Source organism: Catharus ustulatus, chromosome 4 (genome assembly GCF_009819885.2).
Source record: "Catharus ustulatus isolate bCatUst1 chromosome 4, bCatUst1.pri.v2, whole genome shotgun sequence".
NCBI lineage: Eukaryota > Metazoa > Chordata > Aves > Passeriformes > Turdidae > Catharus > Catharus ustulatus.
In genome coordinates this window covers 30,051,993-30,073,114 of record NC_046224.1, presented here as the reverse complement: position 1 = coordinate 30,073,114, position 21,122 = coordinate 30,051,993, and the positions used below count along the sequence as shown (strand labels likewise).

At 39.2% G+C, this 21,122-nt stretch overlaps 2 protein-coding genes across 2 annotated transcripts; one reads left to right on the top strand and one right to left on the bottom strand.

Annotated features, from left to right (window-relative positions):
• Window positions 1–9,264, bottom strand: DNAJB9 (DnaJ heat shock protein family (Hsp40) member B9). Its single transcript, XM_033058103.1, has 3 exons — window positions 9,213–9,264; window positions 5,340–5,567; window positions 1–3,519 (listed from the first exon to the last, which is right to left on the bottom strand). Exons 2-3 carry the CDS (start codon window positions 5,554–5,556, stop codon window positions 3,089–3,091), a joined length of 648 nt encoding a protein of 215 aa, XP_032913994.1. The 5' UTR covers window positions 5,557–5,567; window positions 9,213–9,264; the 3' UTR covers window positions 1–3,088.
• A 178-nt stretch (window positions 9,265–9,442) lies between these two features.
• On the top strand, window positions 9,443–20,635 carry THAP5 (THAP domain containing 5). The gene is made up of 3 exons (XM_033058102.1): window positions 9,443–9,576; window positions 12,945–13,134; window positions 15,008–20,635. The coding sequence occupies exons 1-3, from the start codon at window positions 9,494–9,496 to the stop codon at window positions 15,944–15,946; spliced, it is 1,212 nt and encodes a 403-aa protein (XP_032913993.1). The 5' UTR covers window positions 9,443–9,493; the 3' UTR covers window positions 15,947–20,635.
• Window positions 20,636–21,122: the final 487 nt, after the last annotated feature.

Here is a 21,122-nt window from a genome sequence, read left to right as displayed (position 1 = left end):
TTAATTTTCACATGTTTAATGTAATGGCACTCTAATGAACTTTACAGTACTTTTATCTCCACTAGATACTGTGTTTCAGAAGTATAATGGCAAGAAAACAAACATGAAAAAACACTTTTTTTGTAGTTTTAGAAACAAAATAATTTTGAGTTACATATGCATAATTTACTTTCAAAAAATTGTTCAGGATTTTATTTTTCACCCTTATCACTGGTTTTGTTGAGTATTTCCATAAGATTTAAAGAGAGATCAAAGATGGCACTTAAGAAACTCTGAAGTCAGAGGTGTCATAAGGTTATACCAGGACTTCCGCTGGAGCCTGCCACGAAGCAAACACTATAAATAGGGAAAGAATGTGCAAGAGCTCCAAATAAGTGAGAAGCACAACATGTTTTGCAAGCTTGTGTTCTGAGGGCCATGAAAGTGAAGACTCTTGGCTGAGGAAAGCCTGCCCGAATTTCCCCAGCTAAAGTCTATTCAAAGCAAACCCATCATAGAAAAACACAGGGACAGCCATATACTGGTTTCTGCAACACTCATGACAAAATTTCCTTTGGATTTGACCTTGGATTGACAACAAAAACAATCAGAAAAGTGACTTGGAGAAGCCATAGAAAAAATGGAAAGCATTTGTTGTTTCTGCCATGACAAGTAATTAAGAGAAATAATGTGAAATCAAGTAAAAATAGACTAGGCAGAAGTTCTTTTAAGGTGGATCGGCTAAAAAAAATAGCAACACTACTGGTTTTCTTATCAGTTTTATACTCATTTTAAAGAGATCAGGGAAACAAGTACACATTGTACTAAGTTTGGAGCATTCTTAAAGAGATGAAACTTGTCTAGTAGCCAGGACCCTTATTTTCATCTAAAAGTTTAGCTCGAAAGATTGTGAACTTGCACAGTCACTTAAATGACTTGAGTTTTTGGTGTGAAATGTGTTTTCCTACAATTTACGGTGTTCATTTTACCTTTCATTCCCTCTAATTCAGAGTTCCAGAAGGGACCCAAGCAAATTGTTCATTCTAATATTTCCAGGTTTTTTTACTTAAGAAAATATTCACTAGACTAAGAAAGGCATTATTATTTTACCTTTGCCTCCCACCAAAGGATACTCACAAATACTCTCATGTTTAATACTCTTCATGAGAGAAAGCAATTCACAACTTTATGTTAATATTTTGTTCACTTGGATGCCCATATGATATGAATTGGGCAGACAGTCTGACTCATGCACAGGACTAATGAAGTATGTTAAAGAAAATAAATGCAGAAATCTACGCAAAGTAAAGTAGAACTTTCGCTTGACTCATATTAACTTATACAGAAGAAACAAAATCTCTACTTACACAGAGAAAGGGTGAAAAAAACAAACACACTCGATCCAGCACTTTTCCTACTATAAGAATATTGCACATTCCGATAATGTTGCACAAATTACTGGCTTTTAACAAAGACCATATATGAGGTATTAGTCTATTAATAAATAAAGAAGAACACAGGAAAGGAAAAGCACTTAATATAACGTGACAATCCATTCCAAGGATTAGGCAATGAAAACAGAACGAGCAATAATACGAATGCTTGAGGGGAAGGCTAAAGTTCCTTAGCAAATAGGCAGCTTTCAATATCCATCCAAGAAGCAATGGGTTAAATCTCTTATTAAAGATTTTAAAAACTCAATTCTGGTTAGAACACTGCTAGTTAAAAGGCTTATTTTGCTCATGCAATCAACCTGAAAGAAATTCTTACCTCCAAGCTCTAAAGGGACAGCCAATTTAACATACTGAACCTGTATGACTAGTTAAAAGAGTTAGAACAGAACTTTCTGATTGACATCAGTGAAAGTATTTGGGGGTTTTGTTGTGTGGCATTTTCTGGTGATTTTCCTTCCTTTTTAGTTTTAAGTAGTTCACACTGGTTGTGGGTTTCCATGGTGCTGAAATCAATACCCATTAGTACTACCCTTATTAGCAGTTTCCAGCCCCACAAGGCATTGGATGAATACAAGACTGTAATTTTCAGTTTTACTCTGTGGTTAGGGTAAGAATTTACCTTTCAAATCACAATGCTGAAAAATTCCTGCCGACAGGTAATAAATCTGTCAATCTAAACACTGTAGCTTTTACTTAGACCCTTTCAGAACACACAAATCTGTAGGCAAGCTTATCTTATTGAAGTTCCTAAGATCTCAGAGGGGAATTTTAGCTCAATAAAGTGAGTTATAAAAAGTACATTGCACACGCGGTAATATAGTAAGCATAAAACAAGAGTGTCTTGGGTGTGCCCTTCCAAACCTTGTTTGAGAGATATTTGTATTGTAGAAGGTGGGGGGAAAAAAAACCAAAACAAAAACCTTGTGTGCACACAAACTTACATACATGAATATCCCTATACCCCCTAAGTAAGTCAAGGGTTATTCAAATCCTAAGATCCCTTCAGACCAATTCAGAAATAAAACTAATTCCTACATCACTCACATTCTTAACATATTCCCCTCGTTATTTTCCAACTTCAAAAAGTAAGGGTTTTAGTAATACTTGTAATACTTTTGCAATGCTAGAGAGAGTAACAAAGACCCAGGGAAGTCATATTTCTATTTTTTTGTAAATTTTGTAATTTGCACTGTAAATCTATATCAGGTAAAAACTGCAAGTGCAAACTTGGAAAGAAATTATTAAAATAAAAAAGTAGCACATCAAAATTAAAGTACCTCCTCTGCTTCAATCCACACACCAGTAATTCAATCAGTCCTGAACTGGCTTATACGAAAAAATTATACTATGCTTCTGAAATGAAAAATATATATCTTGTGCTCAAATTTAGGGAAAGTTTTACTAAATTGAAATACATATAATTTTTTCTGTCACATGAGATTATTTCTCTCCCATTATAAGCAGTTGTTGACACATTTACTTCCCAACAGCATACTGTTTCTATTCTGAAAATTAGTTTCATCTACAATTTCTTTATAATAGCTTAAGTGTTTTTTAGAAAACACAGTTCAGAGAATTTCTTCCATGTTAGAACAAAACCTAGAAAGGTTATGAAGATGTTGAGAAAAGAATAAAAGTTTAGAAGAAAGGAAACATTATTGTCCAGAACAGTCAGTGTATGTGGTAACCATGTTTCCTCGTCTCTGAGTGACAGTCCTGCAGTGCTTGCTGGATCCATGAAACCTGGCATCAGTTCGCACGGCGTGTCTGTGTGCATTTTCAAAGTCACTGAACGAAAACATCTTTTCCATATTTTCAAACACATCATCAAACAGTCCACCTCCAAACGAAAACTCCTGGAAAGAACGTCTTTGCCGATTATGAGCCTCCCGATGACTCCGGAAGTGATTTTCAAAGTGCTTTTTTGACCGTGAGTTTTGACTAAATAGGTCAAAGTCTTTGAACAGATCGTCAAAGTTGAAGTTAAATGACTGATGGAACGGGTTTCCATTACTTCCTTTTCCTCCATGACGGCCAAGTTGATCATATTCTCTTCGTTTATTCTCATCTGACAATGTTTCATATGCTATTTATGTTTAAAAAAAAAAAAAGTAGTTACAGTTCATTTCCATTAAAAAAACCCAAAAAAAAGAAAACCATACACAAATAAAAAGAACAGTAGCTTTCTCTCCCACTCTTCCTGAACTGAACAAATTTCAAACAATACTTTCATTCAGTCAAGCCCAATCAAGCTCAATGTTTATTCGCCTTTCTCCAAACCAAAATAAACTTCCTCAAAATAGTTACTTGCAATAATAAACAAACACAGCTATATTATGAGGACAGGCTAAACATAATACAACACAGTTTAACTACCAATAAATATTAGTAAATCAAATAAAATATTTGAAAGAAAATAACAACAGAGAGGGTAATCAGAAAGCCTGAAGGAAGAAAGATGAGTTAGGAGTTCTACCTAACAAGACAAAGGATCTGCTGCACTGCTGTCACAGAAACACAGGGCAACATCTGCAAAGCTACTTGCCAGCCAGCAAGTTCTAGCTACACCAGATACAACCAAGCAACAACATAAACTTCAAGGACATAAAGAAAATTGATTTCACCATGTGCCAATTCTCAATTTTTCAGAAGTTCAGCAATAAACCTAGATTTTCTGGCTGGATATACCCAAAATGAAATTAGGTTTCCCTCCAATCTTTGGTTTAGAACTACAGCTACTGGTAGAAACTGTGATAGAAAATATACCTATTCTGATAACTAAATATTTTAAAAACTCATTTTCATTTTCTTACTTGTCAAAAACTTATATAATTCAACATTTAAGAGCTCCTATTTCTTCCTGTAGTAGGTGCTAACAACTGAAAGAAGTATCTAACAAGGCTGCCACTCCCTTTCATTATACTATTAATTTAGTTATTACACTACTAACTACTTTTCTTTCAAAATAACTCTTCTACAGAAAAGAAGGTAAAAGCCAGAAATCCCATTTAGCTTAGTTAGGAGAATTACACAGATAAATGGATGTTATACCAGAGTCCAAAGTGAATAAAAGTGGGTATATCTTCTTTTTCAGCCAGTCTTTCTGTTCTTGATTATCCACTTGCACCATTTTCTTTTATCACACAATACTTATAAGTGGTATATTTGTAGGATCACAGGACAGGTCAAGTTACCTTGACATGACCTCAGTCTCTACTCTAACCTCCTGCTCAAAGTAGGGTCAGTTACGAGATCAGACTAGGTTAGCCAGCGCTATACCCAGTCATTCCTCACAAGTGCCCAAGGCTGGAGCTGCACAACCTCTCCAGGCAATCTGTTCTAACATTAGCCTGTAGAACAGAATCACAGAATTGTTAAGAATGGAAAAGATCTCCAAGATCATCAAATCCAACCATTATCCTCAAGGTGAAAAAGTTTTTCCTTATAACCATTTGAACTTCGTGTATCTGTTTTCTATTGTATTCCAACCATGAACCACTGAAGCACCCTGCTGTGTGTTTTCTTACAGTCTCCCCATAGTTGCTGCAAGGTTGCAGTTAGGCTTCCTGAAGCCCTGGTAGTAATCCTGAGCTGGATCTCATGGAACAGACCAAATAGTAACAATAAACCTCCTAGGGCTAAAGCTGTCCTACTACCAAGTATTTTTTGTTAGAAGAGGAATATGCCAAAAGCCTAATAAGGCGGAAATGCATAGCTGTGTAAAAGGCCTTCCTATGTGCAAGAACACAGAAACAACTCAGATTTTGATGCTGGACATTTGACAGCACTTAAGTGGAATTAAAGAAAAAAAACCCTTTATATCTCTTATTCAGTAAAAATAAAATGCACTTAGGTTATAGATAAAAGACATGTATCAGATTACTAAGACAAAAGAGTATATATTACCTTCAGCAATTTCTCTAAATTTTGCTTCTGCTCCGGGACTCTTATTTTTGTCTGGGTGGTATTTCATAGCCAGCTTGTGAAATGCCTTCTTAATCTGGCGGTCAGATGCATTTTTTGGAACTCCTAAGATATCATAATAGCTCTCTGTAGCCAGTATTAATTCAGTTATCATTAAAATGCAGAGAGCAAATGTGAAGACAGATTGTGTAGTGGCCATTTCTCCAGTTCCTAAAAAGAAAAGGAAATATACTTGAAGAACAACTTATTTTACTTTCCATAGCAGCTTAGTTACAACTGTAGTCTGGCAGAGGAAAACCAGTATGTTTCAGGAGTCAATGACAGACTTGTAAGTGCACTGTTTTACACCTGTCAAACTCCATTACACTGTTTTCACATTCACAGAATATGTAAGTGAAAATACTGCAAAGTGACATTTCACATGCATAACAACTACCTTAGCATTCATCTTCATTTTACGCTTAACTGATCATCATCATACGAAGTTGCTAAAGTAAATACAGAACATTTCATTGCATCTTTTATTTCATACTGCCATACCTGAACTAGCTTTACATTAATCCTTGAGTTCTAAGGACTACAAAGACAGAAGCTCTAAATTAAGCACAGGCTGCAAAAACTGACTCTCTACTGAAATACCAAGTCACTGATTAGCTGGTACAACAACAGGAGCCTGAAAACACAACTGGCCTAGAGATGACTGTGAGGTGCAGGAAGACAAGACTTGTAGACACTCATGCTCAGCTTCAGTTTGTTTAACCAAACTAAGGCGAACATGATAAAGAGCAGATCATTCATTTGCAGAGTTCAGCCAAGTAAAGCACATTTTCCCTTATTTAACAATAGGCTGGCTTAGCTCATCCACATATCGGATTGCATTATAAAGGAAAACACCTACCATATCTTCGCTATCAAAGAATTCATCTGAAATACCACTGCACAGAAAGGTTTACATATGAAACCCTCAGTGTTGGAACTGAAGGCAGAAAAAGTCTTTTATACAATACAAGTAGCTTTAACAATAATTAAAAGTTGTAACTTTTTTCAACAACACATTTATCAAAAAAATATTTTGAAACAAATATATGAGAACTTAAGGGAAAATTGTGGCATCTATAAATGATTTAAAAACAGTTCCACATAGCCACATGATGTCTCATGATTTACATGAAGGACAGGGTGAGCTGTTCCTACAAGAAACTGAGAACAGATAATGTGCCTGTTATTATATATTATATTTAAAACAGAGTGCAGAAAGACGAGACAGAATGCTGGTTGACATGTGACCAGAAGGATGTACAACAGACCCTGAACATTCCAGATGTCCCTCCCACCAGATTACACTGATTTGAATGTAATGTAAGAGCAGCTCAGAAACCACTGTTGTTACTTTCCTCAAAGCTGAATAAACAAACTCACAGTCTGAGCCCCACTGAAGTTAGAATACTTTCGCCAGGCAGCAGGGGACCCAATATTCGTCAGGCAAAATTCAAAACCTCTGAATATCTGATACACATGAAAATCAAGCATTTACCTGACAGGCAATACTCTCTAAAGAAAATTAAAATGCAAGAATCAAAAATGGAAAAAAAGAATACCACTTCTCATAGGTAAGTCAGGGGGCTAAAATGAATGCTGTGAGATGAGAGCAAAAGGCTTGCAAGATTAATCTACCCATGCCCTCTTAAGCATCTATTTGGCCAGCAGCCTGCATGATATCAAGTGTTAAGGGGCAGCAGTTGAAACAAACTGTATTTTGATCAGTGTACTTAAGATACCAAATGGACAGTTCTTTCCAGTATTCTTCAAGAACAATATCAGACATATTTTTAGTATCAAGTTTTCCCACATATCTTCTCTCACCACTTTCCTAACCTGAAATTTCACCACTTGGGCACTGAGAACTAAACACATGTACATCCTTCCACACCTTTGGGCTTTCTTCCTGTTTGTACTTTACAGACGCAGACTTAGATATTCATCTCAGATATGTGATTGTTTTTATTTACTTCATTAACCCACACCTGCATCATGCTTGTAATCACCTGCTGCTTTCCCTTAAGGTCAACCATCCTGCTTCTACAACTGAACACTGACAAAAGCTAAAAGGAACAGTTCACATCCTCCACTACCTCTCTTTCATAACTCCTAAGAGCCAGAGATCATCAAGTTAATCCTTTCAGGTTTTCTACTCTGGCTAACCATTTCAACTTGTATTATTCTTGATAGCAAAATACATCTGAATTTTTCTTTTCCTACAGTTCTTTACATTAGGAATTCTCTATTCAAGTTCTTTGCTATATTTGATTTCTAAAGCATAGTAAAAAACCAGCAGTTGAGTTTCACTGGTTTTTAGACTAGCAAACACCGATTTAATGCTGCCCTTGAATAAATCAATCAAACTCAAATTTAAGATGCAAACGAAAACCAAAGACAAATAAAACTCCAGTATAAGCAGCATTTTAAACTTCATAGGGTTATCAACGAGAGCAAGTCTTATATTTAGACACCGTCAATTATTCAATTTAGTTTTCTAAAAACTATTTTAAATGTTGTTAGTATCTTAGTGTTGCTACTGTCAACTACTTCAGCCCTACCATTCCTAACAACTTTTACAGACCTTTTCAAAATAAAGTCTCTTTTAAAAGCTTTTTTGCTTATGTCTCTTCATCCTTTGTTTCTCAATCAAAAAGGGACAGGTAAGTTGCACTTTCCAGGTCACACACTGTAGCTACTTAAACCACATTCCAGAATTAATTAAATTCTGTGCACATTAAGCTCATGCCATAATGAGCTCTTCTAATAATTATGAATACACTTTATTTAGGTACATCTGTCAATGAAGTAAGAGACCTTATGCCACATATTAACTATTTAACTCTGTTGGGTGAGCAGGTACAGATCTCAACTACCATTCATCTCTGCATAAGAAGTACTTATTCCAGAGTATTGCAGAGGTGATAACAATCGGTTCTTCATTAGTTTATCAACATTTATCAATAGCTGCACAATGAAGTGATGTTGGCGGATGATGTACCTAGAATAAAATCTGTCAGATTTAGAAAATATTCATCTTGCAACACAATACCCTATTCCATCCTTAGAAAGTAACTAACCAAAATCTTGGATAAAAGCTTATATTGAAAGTCTCACATACTCAGAAAGAGCATCACTAGCGTTCTGCTAATGCTTTCATTACAGAATTGCTATACACTAACCTGTGGAATGCTCACGTCCTGTAATTATTTCAGCAAACAATTTACTCACAGTAGTAAAGTTACCGAGGTCTTCCCTAGGTTCTAATACCACGACTAATCTGATGAGTAAGCAAGTCTTCCAGTCCTCAAGCAGCTACAAGCATATCTGTCAAACGGAGGGGCTTGTCTCAGCCTCTCCTATACTGACTCGAAAGCAAATACAGAAGAAGGTTCCTGAATGCTGCCCTAGAGCACAGAGAAACGGAGGAATCACCTGGCACCACCCTGCCTTCCCAGACCCTGAAGATCCCGCTGGAGCCGGACCGCACCATCGGGCGGGGCGCGGCCGGGCCGGAGCTGGGCAGCCGCTCACAGCCACACTGAGCGACGCTGTCCCACCTCCAGAGCTGCCAGGCTGCCAAACGCCACCACAGGGTGACCCAGAGACGCCCAAATTCCAAATAAATGCTCCTGACCGAGCCTCAGCGGCCCCTCTCTACGCCTGCCCCCCGCAAACCTACTTTCCCACGCTGCCTCAAGCTTCCCAATCCCCCCCAAACCCCTCCGCATTCGCCTTCACTCCACCCACTTCAGCAACCTTCCACTTTCTCCGAGCCCTCAGCCAGCGGCGGCGGCGGCCCTTCTCCGCCGTGCTCACCTCAGCGCCGGCCCCGCTCCTCCGCCGCCCGTCAGCGCCGCCGCCTTCCCGCCCGCCCGCGCCCGGCGCTCGCGCACTCCGGCCCCCGCCGTTCCTACACGAAGCGCTGCGCCATTGGCCGCCCGGCCGCACGTGACGCGGCGCACGAGGGAGGTCGCAACCACGGCGCCGCCGCCGCCGCCCGCCGCTGGGGGCGCTGTGAGCGCTGTGTGCCCAGCTCAGCTCAGCTCAGCTCAGCCCAGCCCAGCCCGGCCCAGCTCGCCCGGCGTTCCGTGGCCGCCATGCCGCGGTACTGTGCCGCCACCCGCTGCAAGAACCGCGGCGGACAGAGCGCCAAGGACCAGCGCAAGCTCAGCTTCTACCCGTGAGTGCTGCGGAGCGGGGCAGGGTGTGGGTGAGCGCCGGCCGTGGGGGTGGGAGTGAGCCCCACCGCGGAAGTAAATGGCCGAAAGACTCAACGCCGCGGGTCGACCACGCTGGTGGTAGCCTTGGAACTCCGCCTGGTCCCGGGACGCTGGAGGGAAACAGCGCTGACCCCTGGGCAAAGGGAAGGTGTAGGGATTAAAGAGTGGCCAGCTGGGGGTAATCACACCCAGCGCCCGTCGCAAAGACGGACGGAACTTGGGGAGGCGGCGTCTGAGGACGCTGGAGTAGGTGCGGAGTGAAGAGCAAGAGAGTCAATTAAAAAACAAAATTAGCACTTCTGACTCTGTTTCGCTGCTACCCCTATGGAAGCGATAATCCAGCAGGGCAGGCAGTAGTGGAAGCTTTGTAATAATGGTGAAGTGTCTTGTGTATGACAGTTCATATGCCAAGAGAAGGGCCCGGAAGAGTTAGCAAGTAAACATATAATGATTGCTTAAAATGAAATTTGCCTTTAGATTTATCACCTTACTTGCGCTGTGAATAGAGGCATTGCTGGTTGTTTGGAAGCAGCAGAGTTAGCTGGAATTTAACTATCTCGGTTTCCAAAAAAAACCAGTTTGTGGTGGCTGCATCGCACTGTCCCGACTCTGCATGGACCAGTCGCCATCCCAGACCTGCAGTAACCCCGGCACTGTTGTGGTTATGTGGCTTTCGCTTCCCAGGATGGGGAGTTATAAATAGTGTTTCACAATCCTGAGAGAGGCACAGTGCAGGTAACTCAATGTACTTGTGTAGAATAAAAGCATGGAGCTGTTTGTCAACAGAAGCAACTTAAGAAAATTTTGAAAAAGAAATTTCATAATTGGCCTCAAAATCTGTTTTGGTAAAATGTGTAGACTAAGTTTCTGATTAGTCATAGTTATTCCAAGATCAGGAAGGCTGTGTAGGAAGACCTACAGGAAGACTGCTTTGAAAGAAATTTTATTCTAGATTGAAGGAAACCTTATTTCCCCGGCACATTTCTAATATGGAATGTATCATAAAACAATCATGAAAATAATTTCTTTTCCCTTAAGCTTTAGAGAGTGTGAGTGCCACATGGATAATCAAAACAAGTTTGAGCATTGGGACATGTTTATATTCAAATGTATGGCATCAGTATGGAGCTGATTGCCAAGACTTAGCTGTTTTATCTAGCCTTTGAGTAGTGCTCCATTCTGAATTTCATGCTCCTGTAGAAGGCATGCTGAGATTTGTTTTATAGATTTCTCTTGCCTTATATTAGTGACTACTACTAGCATGAATTGCAAGTTTTATTCCCTTGCCTCTTACCGTCACCAAAGAAGTCCTCTGCTACGCTGTGGTTGGGGTCTGAGCCTCTTCCAAACCTTCTGTCACCTAGTCTCAACTGGCCTAACTGCCTTTCTTTTGTTTTGTTTCTTCACTTCTATGATTTGTGTAGTGATGGCAGCTGCTGAATGAATTCTGTCCACTTCCTCTTTACATTTCCCCATTTTTTGTGTCTTGTTTATGCCAGAGAGCAGATTCTGTTGATTAGTGAAGGGGTGTTAAAGCATGAGCAAGTTTTAGCAAAGTTGCCTTTAAGCTTAAATAATACCTTTCACTATCAGATTATTGCTATTTTTGCTGCAGATTATTTTGTTTTCTATCTGAAGCTGGTTGAGTCTGGGTAGAGGGTCCTGTGTTTTGAGGGTAACTGCAGTGGCAGCAAGTGTTCTCAGGGCCGCCTTGGAGAAGGCATGATTGGCGATACGACCTTCAATGAAAGGAAGCCATCATCTTCCTGAGAGACTTTTTTGGACCTCTGGAGTAACACCCAGGCTCAGCTGTGTTACAGAGGAGCATGTTCTGGCATACATGCCATTGCACTTCAGCTGGATGTACATGATCTAAACAGACAGGATTTGTAAAGCCTGAACCTCTAACTTGTGTTCTTACCAGCATTATTCCTTGCATTCCTTCAGACAGGCAGAGCTGCATGCATCAAAAGCTTGCTCTGTTTCCTTGGTAATTTGAAGACTTACATGGCAACAAATTCAAAAGATTGGGGAAGGGGTAAAGCCTTGCACCTTTATGCTGTGAATTTCAGCCATCTTTCTCTCAAAATCACCTGAGTCTGCAGTTTTGGAACATAGGGCCTGCATAAGAGTCATTGTTGTTCTGTGTGGCTTTTGGAGGAAACCTGCAGCTTCAGGGATTTGAGGGTAGGATGACAAAAGTGGAGATTTTTCCTTTGTAATTATTATTGCTCATGATGCTCAGAAATACTGTTTTCTGAACAGTAGTCACTTAACAGTGCTCAGAATTCAACTTGTGGTTTATGTATAATACGTGTATAATATAATAATATGTGTAATATGTGGTTATATGCTATAGTTAAAATTAATATGCACCACAGAAATATAGAAGCACATTTCAAATACCCTGATACTGTTAGCGACAAGAGTGGTCTGAATGTTTGTGTTCCTGCTACCGTCACTTCTTCACTGTGCATGCATCATAACAAACCTTTAATTTCCCTTTAATTTGTGTATTGCAATTCATTAAGTAAACTACATATCTTCACACACTTTCTTTTAATTTAGTTCTCTTTCTGATGTAATTCTTGTGACCATTTGCATGTATTTTTAATGTCAATTTTTTTTTCTATAGAGGTCATTTTCCTTTTTAGGTAGGTTAGATGATTGAAAAGTTAATTCTAAATTATGAAGCATAATGTGAGCTCTTAACACTGTAAGAAAGTTTAGTTCCTGAAACACAAAGTGTAGAAATGTTTTGCATCTGCATGCATTCACTCTTTGAACAAAATTTAAATCCTATATTGGAAATACCATGCCAAATTATCTGATAATCCAAAGAGAGGCGTGTATTAGGAGGTACTCTGTTTAACAGAAAATACTAGTTGTGCCTAGAAAGACAAACCCTATAAATATTATTAATAAAATGAGGACCAGTCTTAACTTTCTTTAAATTATGTCTCAGTATTTCATCTCCCTCCAGCAGAACTGCTTTCTGAGCAAGTGTTGTACGATCAAACCTTTCAAAACATCTTGCCCATGGATTCTGAAAACCTTGGCTAGCAGAAATCAGAAATTCTCTGCTTCTGAACTCCAGAGCAAATTCCCAACTAGAAATTATTTGGATAATGATTGGATTAACATGTATATGACATCCAGATTAGCATTTAATACTTAAAATTTTTGAAAAAATATTATTTTAATATTTTCTAAAGGAAGGCTACCTTCTAAGCAACAATGAGACGTTCTTATTTAAAACAAAGAAAGACAACAATAACAGGGGTTTTTTGTAAATTTTCTTGTTTGTCTTTTCAACTGCTTTAAAAAGATTTCCACTTCACGATAAGGAGAGACTTGAGAAATGGTTGCGGAATATGAAGCGAGATTCATGGACTCCAAGTAAGCACCAGCTCCTCTGCAGTGATCATTTTACCCCCGATTCCCTGGATGTGCGATGGGGGATACGGTACTTGAAAAATACTGCTGTGCCAACTATTTTCTCTTCCTCAGATGATGAGGTAATCTATTTCTATCTTCTTTTTGTTTTGTCTTGTTTAGTTTTGTAGTACGAAGCTAACCAACTATTGATGTAATACAGATTTTCTAATCTGTCAGATAATCATATTTTATTTAAAAAATAGAATTCCTGTCCATCAAAACAGTTTGTCAGCAGGACTGACACAAAACAGGTATGTGATACCATAATGTAAAGGAAGAACAACTTCCCCTATTTTAAGCAGATATTCAATATCTTTTTTAAACTGGAAATTACAGAAGCATTTACTATAGAAAATGTTAAATTTCATAGGAGAATAATATGATTCTAAGTTTTTTTTCAATATCAGTAACCATTCTACATTAGCTTGCAAGGGTTTTTATTTGAAGATTGACCTACAAGTGGAAGGGCAGGGACTGATAGACGAGACTTTTTAATAGAAGTGAGTCTTCCTTTGAGCAACTATCTCGAGACTTGTTTTGGTGCATTTCCTTCAACTTTAATGGCAGCTCAGCTTGGGGAGGATTTGGGGAACATTTACATAATATATTTTGTAAGAGGTCTAGTTAAAATACATAGTCTGAGAAAGTCTTCTTCAGCTGCAGATAGAACAAAGAAAGGGAAGTGCTTCATTTTCACGAAATCCCAAAGACTGACATGAGGTTAAGTATTGTCTTTGAAAAAGTAAAGGTAACCAAATTAATGCTATTTCTATATAAATTTTCCAGACCTTTTAAGACTGAAGTTTCATATAAAACTGAATCAGAAAGTTTAATGTACTTAGGATACTTCAGACTACATACATACTTTTAGGGACATAGACTTTGAAATTATCTTTTTTATCGTAATACATTTTTTCAGCCTGACCTCTGTTTTTCTGGTTTGTTTGTGTCTTTTTTCTTTTTCCTCTTTTCGTGTTTTTTGGTTGGTTTGGGTTTTTGAGGGGTTTTTTTGTTAGTTGGTTGGTTGGTTTGCTTGAGGTTTTTGCCTGGCCTATATTTAATCAGCAAAGTTTAAATTGCTTATTTTTCTGTTTCTTTGTTCTGTATGGTTTTTGTTTTTTCTTTTAGTTCCCAGGCTAAACATGTACACAGTTTATACAGGAGTACAAATTCTTCAGATTTTCATAGTCATGTCTACTAGAAAAAAATAAGACACCCACTATTTTTTGTATTTTTGTTTCACTGACTGACATACCTAAAAAAGCTTATTTGTATATTGATCGTAAATGTAATCATGTGATGTAGTTTATATGAAGGAAGGGAAACGTGGCTAAAAAAGGATAAGCTTCAAATTGTCTGTCATTGTCAACTTCTGTTTAAAGTCCTGTTAACGTTGTATTTTTTCTGCTAAGATTTCTATCTTTGAAAAAAAAGTACTCAATTTTTATAGATTAGCAGAATTGAATTGCTGGTTTACAATCATCTTTAGTGCAAGAACCTTATACTGTGTACATTTAATATATTTCATACAATGTTTTAGATAGTAATAGAAGATGCTAGCTTTGTGTAACCATTTTTCCTCAAGTGCATTTAAAATTACTGTATCTTGTATAAAACAGTTCCAATTCCCTAAAGTCTGAAAAAACCCCACAATAAAGCAAAAAAACTCAAACCACAATAAGAAATAAAAAACTAAACTAAAAAAACAAGCACTGTCATTGCTTTTAGTGCTTTAAAATAGTGTTTTAGTGTTTAGTGAAGCAAAGTTGTGGAAGATGCTTGCATGAATTGCTGGGACTCTCATGTAATTTTTAGACAGTGCTCATCTAAGTTAGTCCTTTTGTCATACCGTGCTATGAAATTAGATTTGCCTATTTTTTTATGCTCAGTAATTTTCTTGTTACAAGACGGTGATTTCAGTTTTGGGTTTTTTTTTTTTTATTTCTCCTTCAGGAAAAAGATTCTTCTCAGAACACTCCACAACAGGTACAGAAAGAAGACCAGGAACAAACAAATGTTGTGTTGGAGAAAGTATCTATGCCACTTGAACCTTGTACACCAAAGAAAAATTCTGTGATTGCACAAAATGTAGACAAAAAAGCAGAAGTGGCTTGCTCAACTGCACTGAGTAAACCTTCACAAATTCAAAACCTGCAGCTTCCAAATGAAGGTAGCTTTCTGGCAGACACTGTCGTTCTTGATAGTTCATCTAAGCAGTACATACATCAGCCTAATCCTGTTTTAATGACAACAGCAGTCCAAAGCATGGAAGCTAGCAGTGTTCATACTTCTGTGGAGGATTCAGGAGGTTGTACAGCTACAGTCCTGCAGTTTACAGACCCTGACTACTTGAATTCGTCTCTGAGACTGGACAGTGCTTTAGGGTTGGTTACTGACTATGCAGTTGAAAATTCTGTCCCTCACGTGGTCTGTTCTGGTGAAGTGCAGACAAGTGAAGATGCAGTTTTACTCAGTACAGTCACACAAACTATTGAACAGTTCAGTGGAAGTGAAGAGTCTGTCATTGCTATTATTATGCCAACTGAGAATCCAGAAGAACCTGAAAGAGTGAATAGTTCTGTCCTGCCTGTTAATGAAGAGTTTCTTGACACTGAGGAGACAGAAGTGATTGAATATGACAGAAATGAAATACTGCAGACTGAGCACTCATACTGCAGACAAGACATAGACAGAGATCACCTTTGGCAAAATATTTCAAAACTGCACTCTAAGATAACTTTACTTGAAATGCAGGAGGTAAAAACTTTGGGGAGACTCAGGTCCTTGGAGGCTCTTATTAGACAATTGAAGCAAGAAAACCTGCTTTCTGAAGAAAAACTGAAGATGGTAGAAAACTACTTTACAACACTCGAAGTGACTATGATACAGTAAAGGCTTTCAACTGATGGTTCTAAAATATCTTTTTAGCCTCTTTGACTGTATTTTTGAACAAATTAACTTTTTTCCAGTTGTGTTTTAAACATTTAATGCAAATTGTATGAATAGCAAATATTCTTTAAAATGTTACACCAACCAAAGCTAAGTGGTAGAATGTTGTCTGTAAAACATGACGGGCAAGTAAGATTGAAAAAACCCACTGAATTGGGCGAAGTTTTCTTAAGTCTGTGAATCAAGTCAGTAAAAGATAATTTAACCTTTTCTTAACTGCAGGCTTCTCTTAAACATGCAGTGCCTGTATTTGGGACAGCAGTGGAATGGACAGAATAAGCATATAGGATGAACAATTATACATGTATATATATGCATTGTCCAGTGAGGCCAAAATTGTTCTTTAGTTTTCTGTTCATCTGACATTTGTTCTGATAGTTTTTTGTATGCTTTGATCTTATTAAAATTGCTTCTGCATAAAAGGTGGGTTTTTTCATTTGTTTCTAGAAACAAAATTTCTCATACAAATATTGTTCCAGTGGACAGGCCCATCTCATTTTTAATTTTTTTGTTATGATTCAGCTTAAGTGGAAAGCAATCACAGTTGTTTTTTCTAGTTAGCAAAAGGGAAAGCTCTATTAAGTGAGTGCTGTCTGCATTGATCCTCTTACAGCCTACAGCTGGGTAATGCATATATCATTAATAATATACTGAAGAAAACAATGTTCTGCAGAGCAGGTTGCTAGCAGAATTTTACTTTGCAAGAAACAGTTGCAGAAATAGAAAGTTACTCCTCTCTACTGATTTTATTAACTATTTCTAGTGCATGGGTTATCACTGTACTAAACAGATACTATAATTAATTTTGAAGAAAATTAATTTGCTGAAATAGTTTCTGCTTACTCTGTCAGTATGCCACCCTTTGGATTTAGTTTGCTATATGCTGTAGTACAGTGAAAAAGTCATAGATCATCTGGTCCATGGCTAGACATCATAGGTGATCCTTGTTACACCCCTTCGAGCTGAACACTTCCAGTACATTATATTTTACAACCATTAGATTGCTTGAGAATGTGTTTATTCAAGATGGTGTCATCCCCACTGCCACATTTTCAGTCTAGGACTGGAACAAATGGCGAATTGAGGCTCAGTTCACACTGGCTGAAAAGCTGGCCTCCAACTGGATAGTAAGTTACAAACAAATTTCAACATTTTTGAGACTTGGAATATCTCAAAGTGCAAAAGTTGGGCTGCTAAAGCACAGTGCTGTAGGAGGTAAGTCTGCATTAGTAACCACTAGATTAGGCTTGCTTGGTTGTTCAACTCATTAACTTCTTTCAAACTTTAATACAGGCCGTGCTTGGTAAAATTGCTGAAGTACATAAAGGCCACTTATAATATGGTGAGTTATCTACCATGTCTGACCTGCTCATTTTGCTCTCCCTGGAACAAGAGAACATTCCTGTTCTGCCTTGTGTGCTGTGAAATCACAAGGGTTGTCCTGTGTACTGTAGAAACATTGCTGCCGTATCTGATCCCGTCTCAGGAACATTGTCTAGGTCACCTCTCTGAACTGTACGTTTTGTAATGTTTTACAAAGCAAGAGATGTTTCAAAGTGATTTACAAAATGCTGTATGAAATTGCTAAATGATTTGGCAATTTTAGAAGTTTCATGAATGTACTACAAATCCTCTGTAATGCTGTATATTTTAAGACAGCCCATTTCAAAAGTTCACTGTAGTCTTTGAATGGCAGTGAGAGCTCGTACATGGAAAAAGTTTCAACACCAAAGCTGTTATATTAGCAAAGCTCTATTCTGCCCCAAAATTTGTGGAGTTTAACATGGGATTAACATTGCTGATGCATTTTTGCTTTTACTAAGAGCTTACAGAGTATTGTTCATGGCATATATTTCTTTAAATGTAGGGGAAAACCCAAAATGTACAATTTTCCTTTCTTGTATGGAGTTTCTTGGGTCTTCCAGTGGGTTGACTTTGGCTGGATGCCAGATGCCCACCAAGCTGTTCTATCTCTCCTCTTCCAGCTGGACAGGGGAGAGAAAACAAGATGGAAAACAGCTCATAGGTTGAGATAAGGCAGTTTACTAAAGCAAAAGCAAAAGTTTGCATACACACAAGCAAAGAGAAAGAAAAAGAAGGGTTAATTCTCCACTTTTCAAAAGGCAAGTGTTGTAAACAAGCAGTTCCTCCCTCTTCCTTCCCTCAGCTTTTATATGTGAGCTGGCACCACATCCCTTTGGACTACTTGGGTCAGCTGTCCTGGTTGTGTCCCCTTCTGGGATCTTGCCCACCCCTGGCAGGAAGTTAGGGAGACAGCACTGATGCTGTGCTCAGCTGCAGCCAAAGCACCAGTGTGTTATCAGCAGCTTTCCAGGCACCAGTGCACAGCACAGCACCATGAGGACTGCTCTGGGAAAATTAACTTCATCTCAGTCCCAAATTACAACAGAAAAATTCAGTAACGCTACAAACCTCTCTCCAGGTCTACAAATTTCAGAGTATGTTTAGGACCATTGGGCCCAGGGTGGATGTATTAATTTAAAAATATTTAGCATTGTAGTTGGCTGTTGCTGCTGACAGGAAGATTTGTCTGGGTCCTTTGCTTCACTTACACACTAACCCCAAATTACATGGGCTAGTTTTCACAAGTAAGGAGAAATAGCATGTTGAGATTCAACAAACCCCTCTGAACTAAATGCTACATATGCAGTGCAATTTCAGTGTTTCCTAATCATAAAGTGCAGCCCCACACACACAGAATTTTATTTCACTAAGCTTTATGGGCACTTGTGCTCTATATTATTCCTTAAGATCTAGTGGGAATTGCTTCTGTACAGTTACAACTCTGCATCCAAGTAGTGCACTGAATCATCATCATTCCTTTTGTAATGTTTTGGGCTTATCTTGATCCAAGTCAAATGTGTGCATTTAACTTTTCAATAACTTTTCATTTGCATAACTTTTTTTTAAAATCTTTTGAGTTTCCTCTTCCACTGGTGTAACTAATTACTTCAGCACTACATATTTAACAGATGTCATCTGTTTCCTTAAGTCACTTCTTGAATTGTTCAGTTCTATTTTTTTTCCACTATCCATTGGCTACTGTAGGAATTTGACATTTGCTTTTTCCTGGGTCTTTATTTAAATTCCATGAGTTTTATTAAATTTACCTACAAGCAGTGGCATTCAATGATTTTCCATCTTCTGATTTTATCACTCTCATTCTGCAAAATTTCTCTCTCATTCTGGATGCAGGGACTGCTACAGGGGATTTTTTATTCCTTTCCAGTACCTGTCCAGACTTTCTCTTTTGTGTTTTCTTGAATCAGTGGTGCAAATATTGATTGCACTCTTGCATGCATCACAAGCATTCCTTAGAAGTCTGTCTAGATCTCTCATTCAATGTCTGATTTTTTTTCTCTTTCTTTTTACCACAGTGAATTTGTAATTATTCCACTTAAACCATTTGTCACTTAAACTCTCTCTGCCTGACTATGAGAAGTGGAGAATGAATTGAATTTTTTACTTTGCTTTCATGTACAGCTTTTGCTTTCCCTGTTAAACTGTTCTATAGTCAACCCACAAATTCCCTCACTTTTACTCTTCTGGTTCTCTCTCCCCATCCCACCAGGAAGAGCATGCAAATGACAGCATGAGGCTTGCTTAATTTCTGACTGAGGTTTAACCATGGCACACGCTTTGTTCCTGATTGCCCTATATACAACTCGATGCCTCCTCTCCCTGGATAATGTCACTGAACTGCAAGTTAATGTCATACACACAAATCCATGTCCTGTGCTTCAGCCTGTATCCAGTGCTGCCTCAGCAAAGCACTAGGACAGCCTAGCCCAGCCTTTCCCTGTCACAGAGGGTGGTCTAACACCCAGGGACCCCATCACATCACCAGGCCAGGGCTCATGCTGGCAGGGTTGTCTGCACTCCATAGACTCCTACAGCCATAATTATTTAAGTCAATGACAGTAGTAAGAGAATGCTTAGCAGAATGTGTTATTTCTAAACTTACTGAAAAAGTCCTGAAATGCCTTTGCTCTCAGACTTTTTAAAGTCTTACTCGTAATGACAGTAGGGCAATGAGATCCAGAGACTGCCTTTGTGAGAGATTGCAGCTGCACAGTAATAGTCACCACAAAAGACCCACCTCCTTCCTGGGCAACCCAGGAGACACTGTGAGCAGCAGAATGAATTTTTTAACCACCCAAGCAGAACTAGACAAATTCCACATCCAACCTTGAGGAAAGGCATAAGACATAGGTAGATGACTTGATTCCTTTCCACAAATTCCACAAGCAGGAAGCCTCTTGTTGCATTGTAAGGCTGGACCAGAAACAGCATCTGCACACTGGGGCCTTGTGAGATGCTCAGGGAAGCAGGAGGAAGGAGTGGGCTTTGGCATTGGCATTGGCACTGATGCTCTCCTGTGGGATATCTCTGCACCAAGGCAGCACCAGTTGCAGGTGCTGTCCCCCTCATTGCGTCCGCAATGCCAGGCATGACTCAAAGCTGCAGAGAAAACCAAGTAATCCACTGGAAGTCAGGAATTGCCAGAACCAAGGCAAGAGGGGAGAGAAACAGAGAAAGGGAAAAGGGCAAATTATACGCTCATTAATTACAATATTTCACGATTACAAGCCGCACCAATTATAAACCACACTTCCGGGGTGTCAGCAATGTTTTGTTTTTCCTCCATATACAAGCCGCACCGGGTTGTAAGCCACACTTTCGTTCGCAGAGAGGATCCGTGTGCAACTTTCACAAAGTTGCCAATTAGTAACAGAATCACGGGACCACAGGGTTTACTGGCTTGGCCCTGCTCGGGGCGGCTGCCAGGGAGCGGCCCCGGCCCCGCTCGCTGCTGCCGCTGGGAGGAGGGAGGGGGCGTGCCGAGCCGGTGCCGCCGGGAGGAGGGAGAGGGGCGTGCCCAGCTGGTGCCGCCACCGCGCCCCTTGGGGCCGGGCAGCGCTGCCGCTGTGCCACCACTGCCCTGCCGCCGCCCGGGGCCGGGCGGGCTCCACCTTGGCTCGGGGCTGCTGCTGACTCGGACTTCCTGGTTGGGAAATTTCCAACATTTGTTCATATATAAGCCGCTCCTGAATGTAAACCACACTTCCAGTTTGGGAGCAAAATTTTAGTCAAAATG

Excerpts from the sequence above, each read along its gene's own strand:
- DNAJB9 (XM_033058103.1), bottom strand. The coding sequence starts at position 5,556 with ATGGCCACTACACAATCTGTCTTCACATTTGCTCTCTGCATTTTAATG. Across the intron at positions 3,520-5,339 it reads ATTTAGAGAAATTGCTGAAG|CATATGAAACATTGTCAGAT; the intron begins GTAATATATACT and ends AAACATAAATAG.
- THAP5 (XM_033058102.1), top strand. The coding sequence starts at position 9,494 with ATGCCGCGGTACTGTGCCGCCACCCGCTGCAAGAACCGCGGCGGACAG. Across the intron at positions 9,577-12,944 it reads CGCAAGCTCAGCTTCTACCC|ATTTCCACTTCACGATAAGG; the intron begins GTGAGTGCTGCG and ends TGCTTTAAAAAG. Across the intron at positions 13,135-15,007 it reads TCTCTTCCTCAGATGATGAG|GAAAAAGATTCTTCTCAGAA; the intron begins GTAATCTATTTC and ends TTTCTCCTTCAG.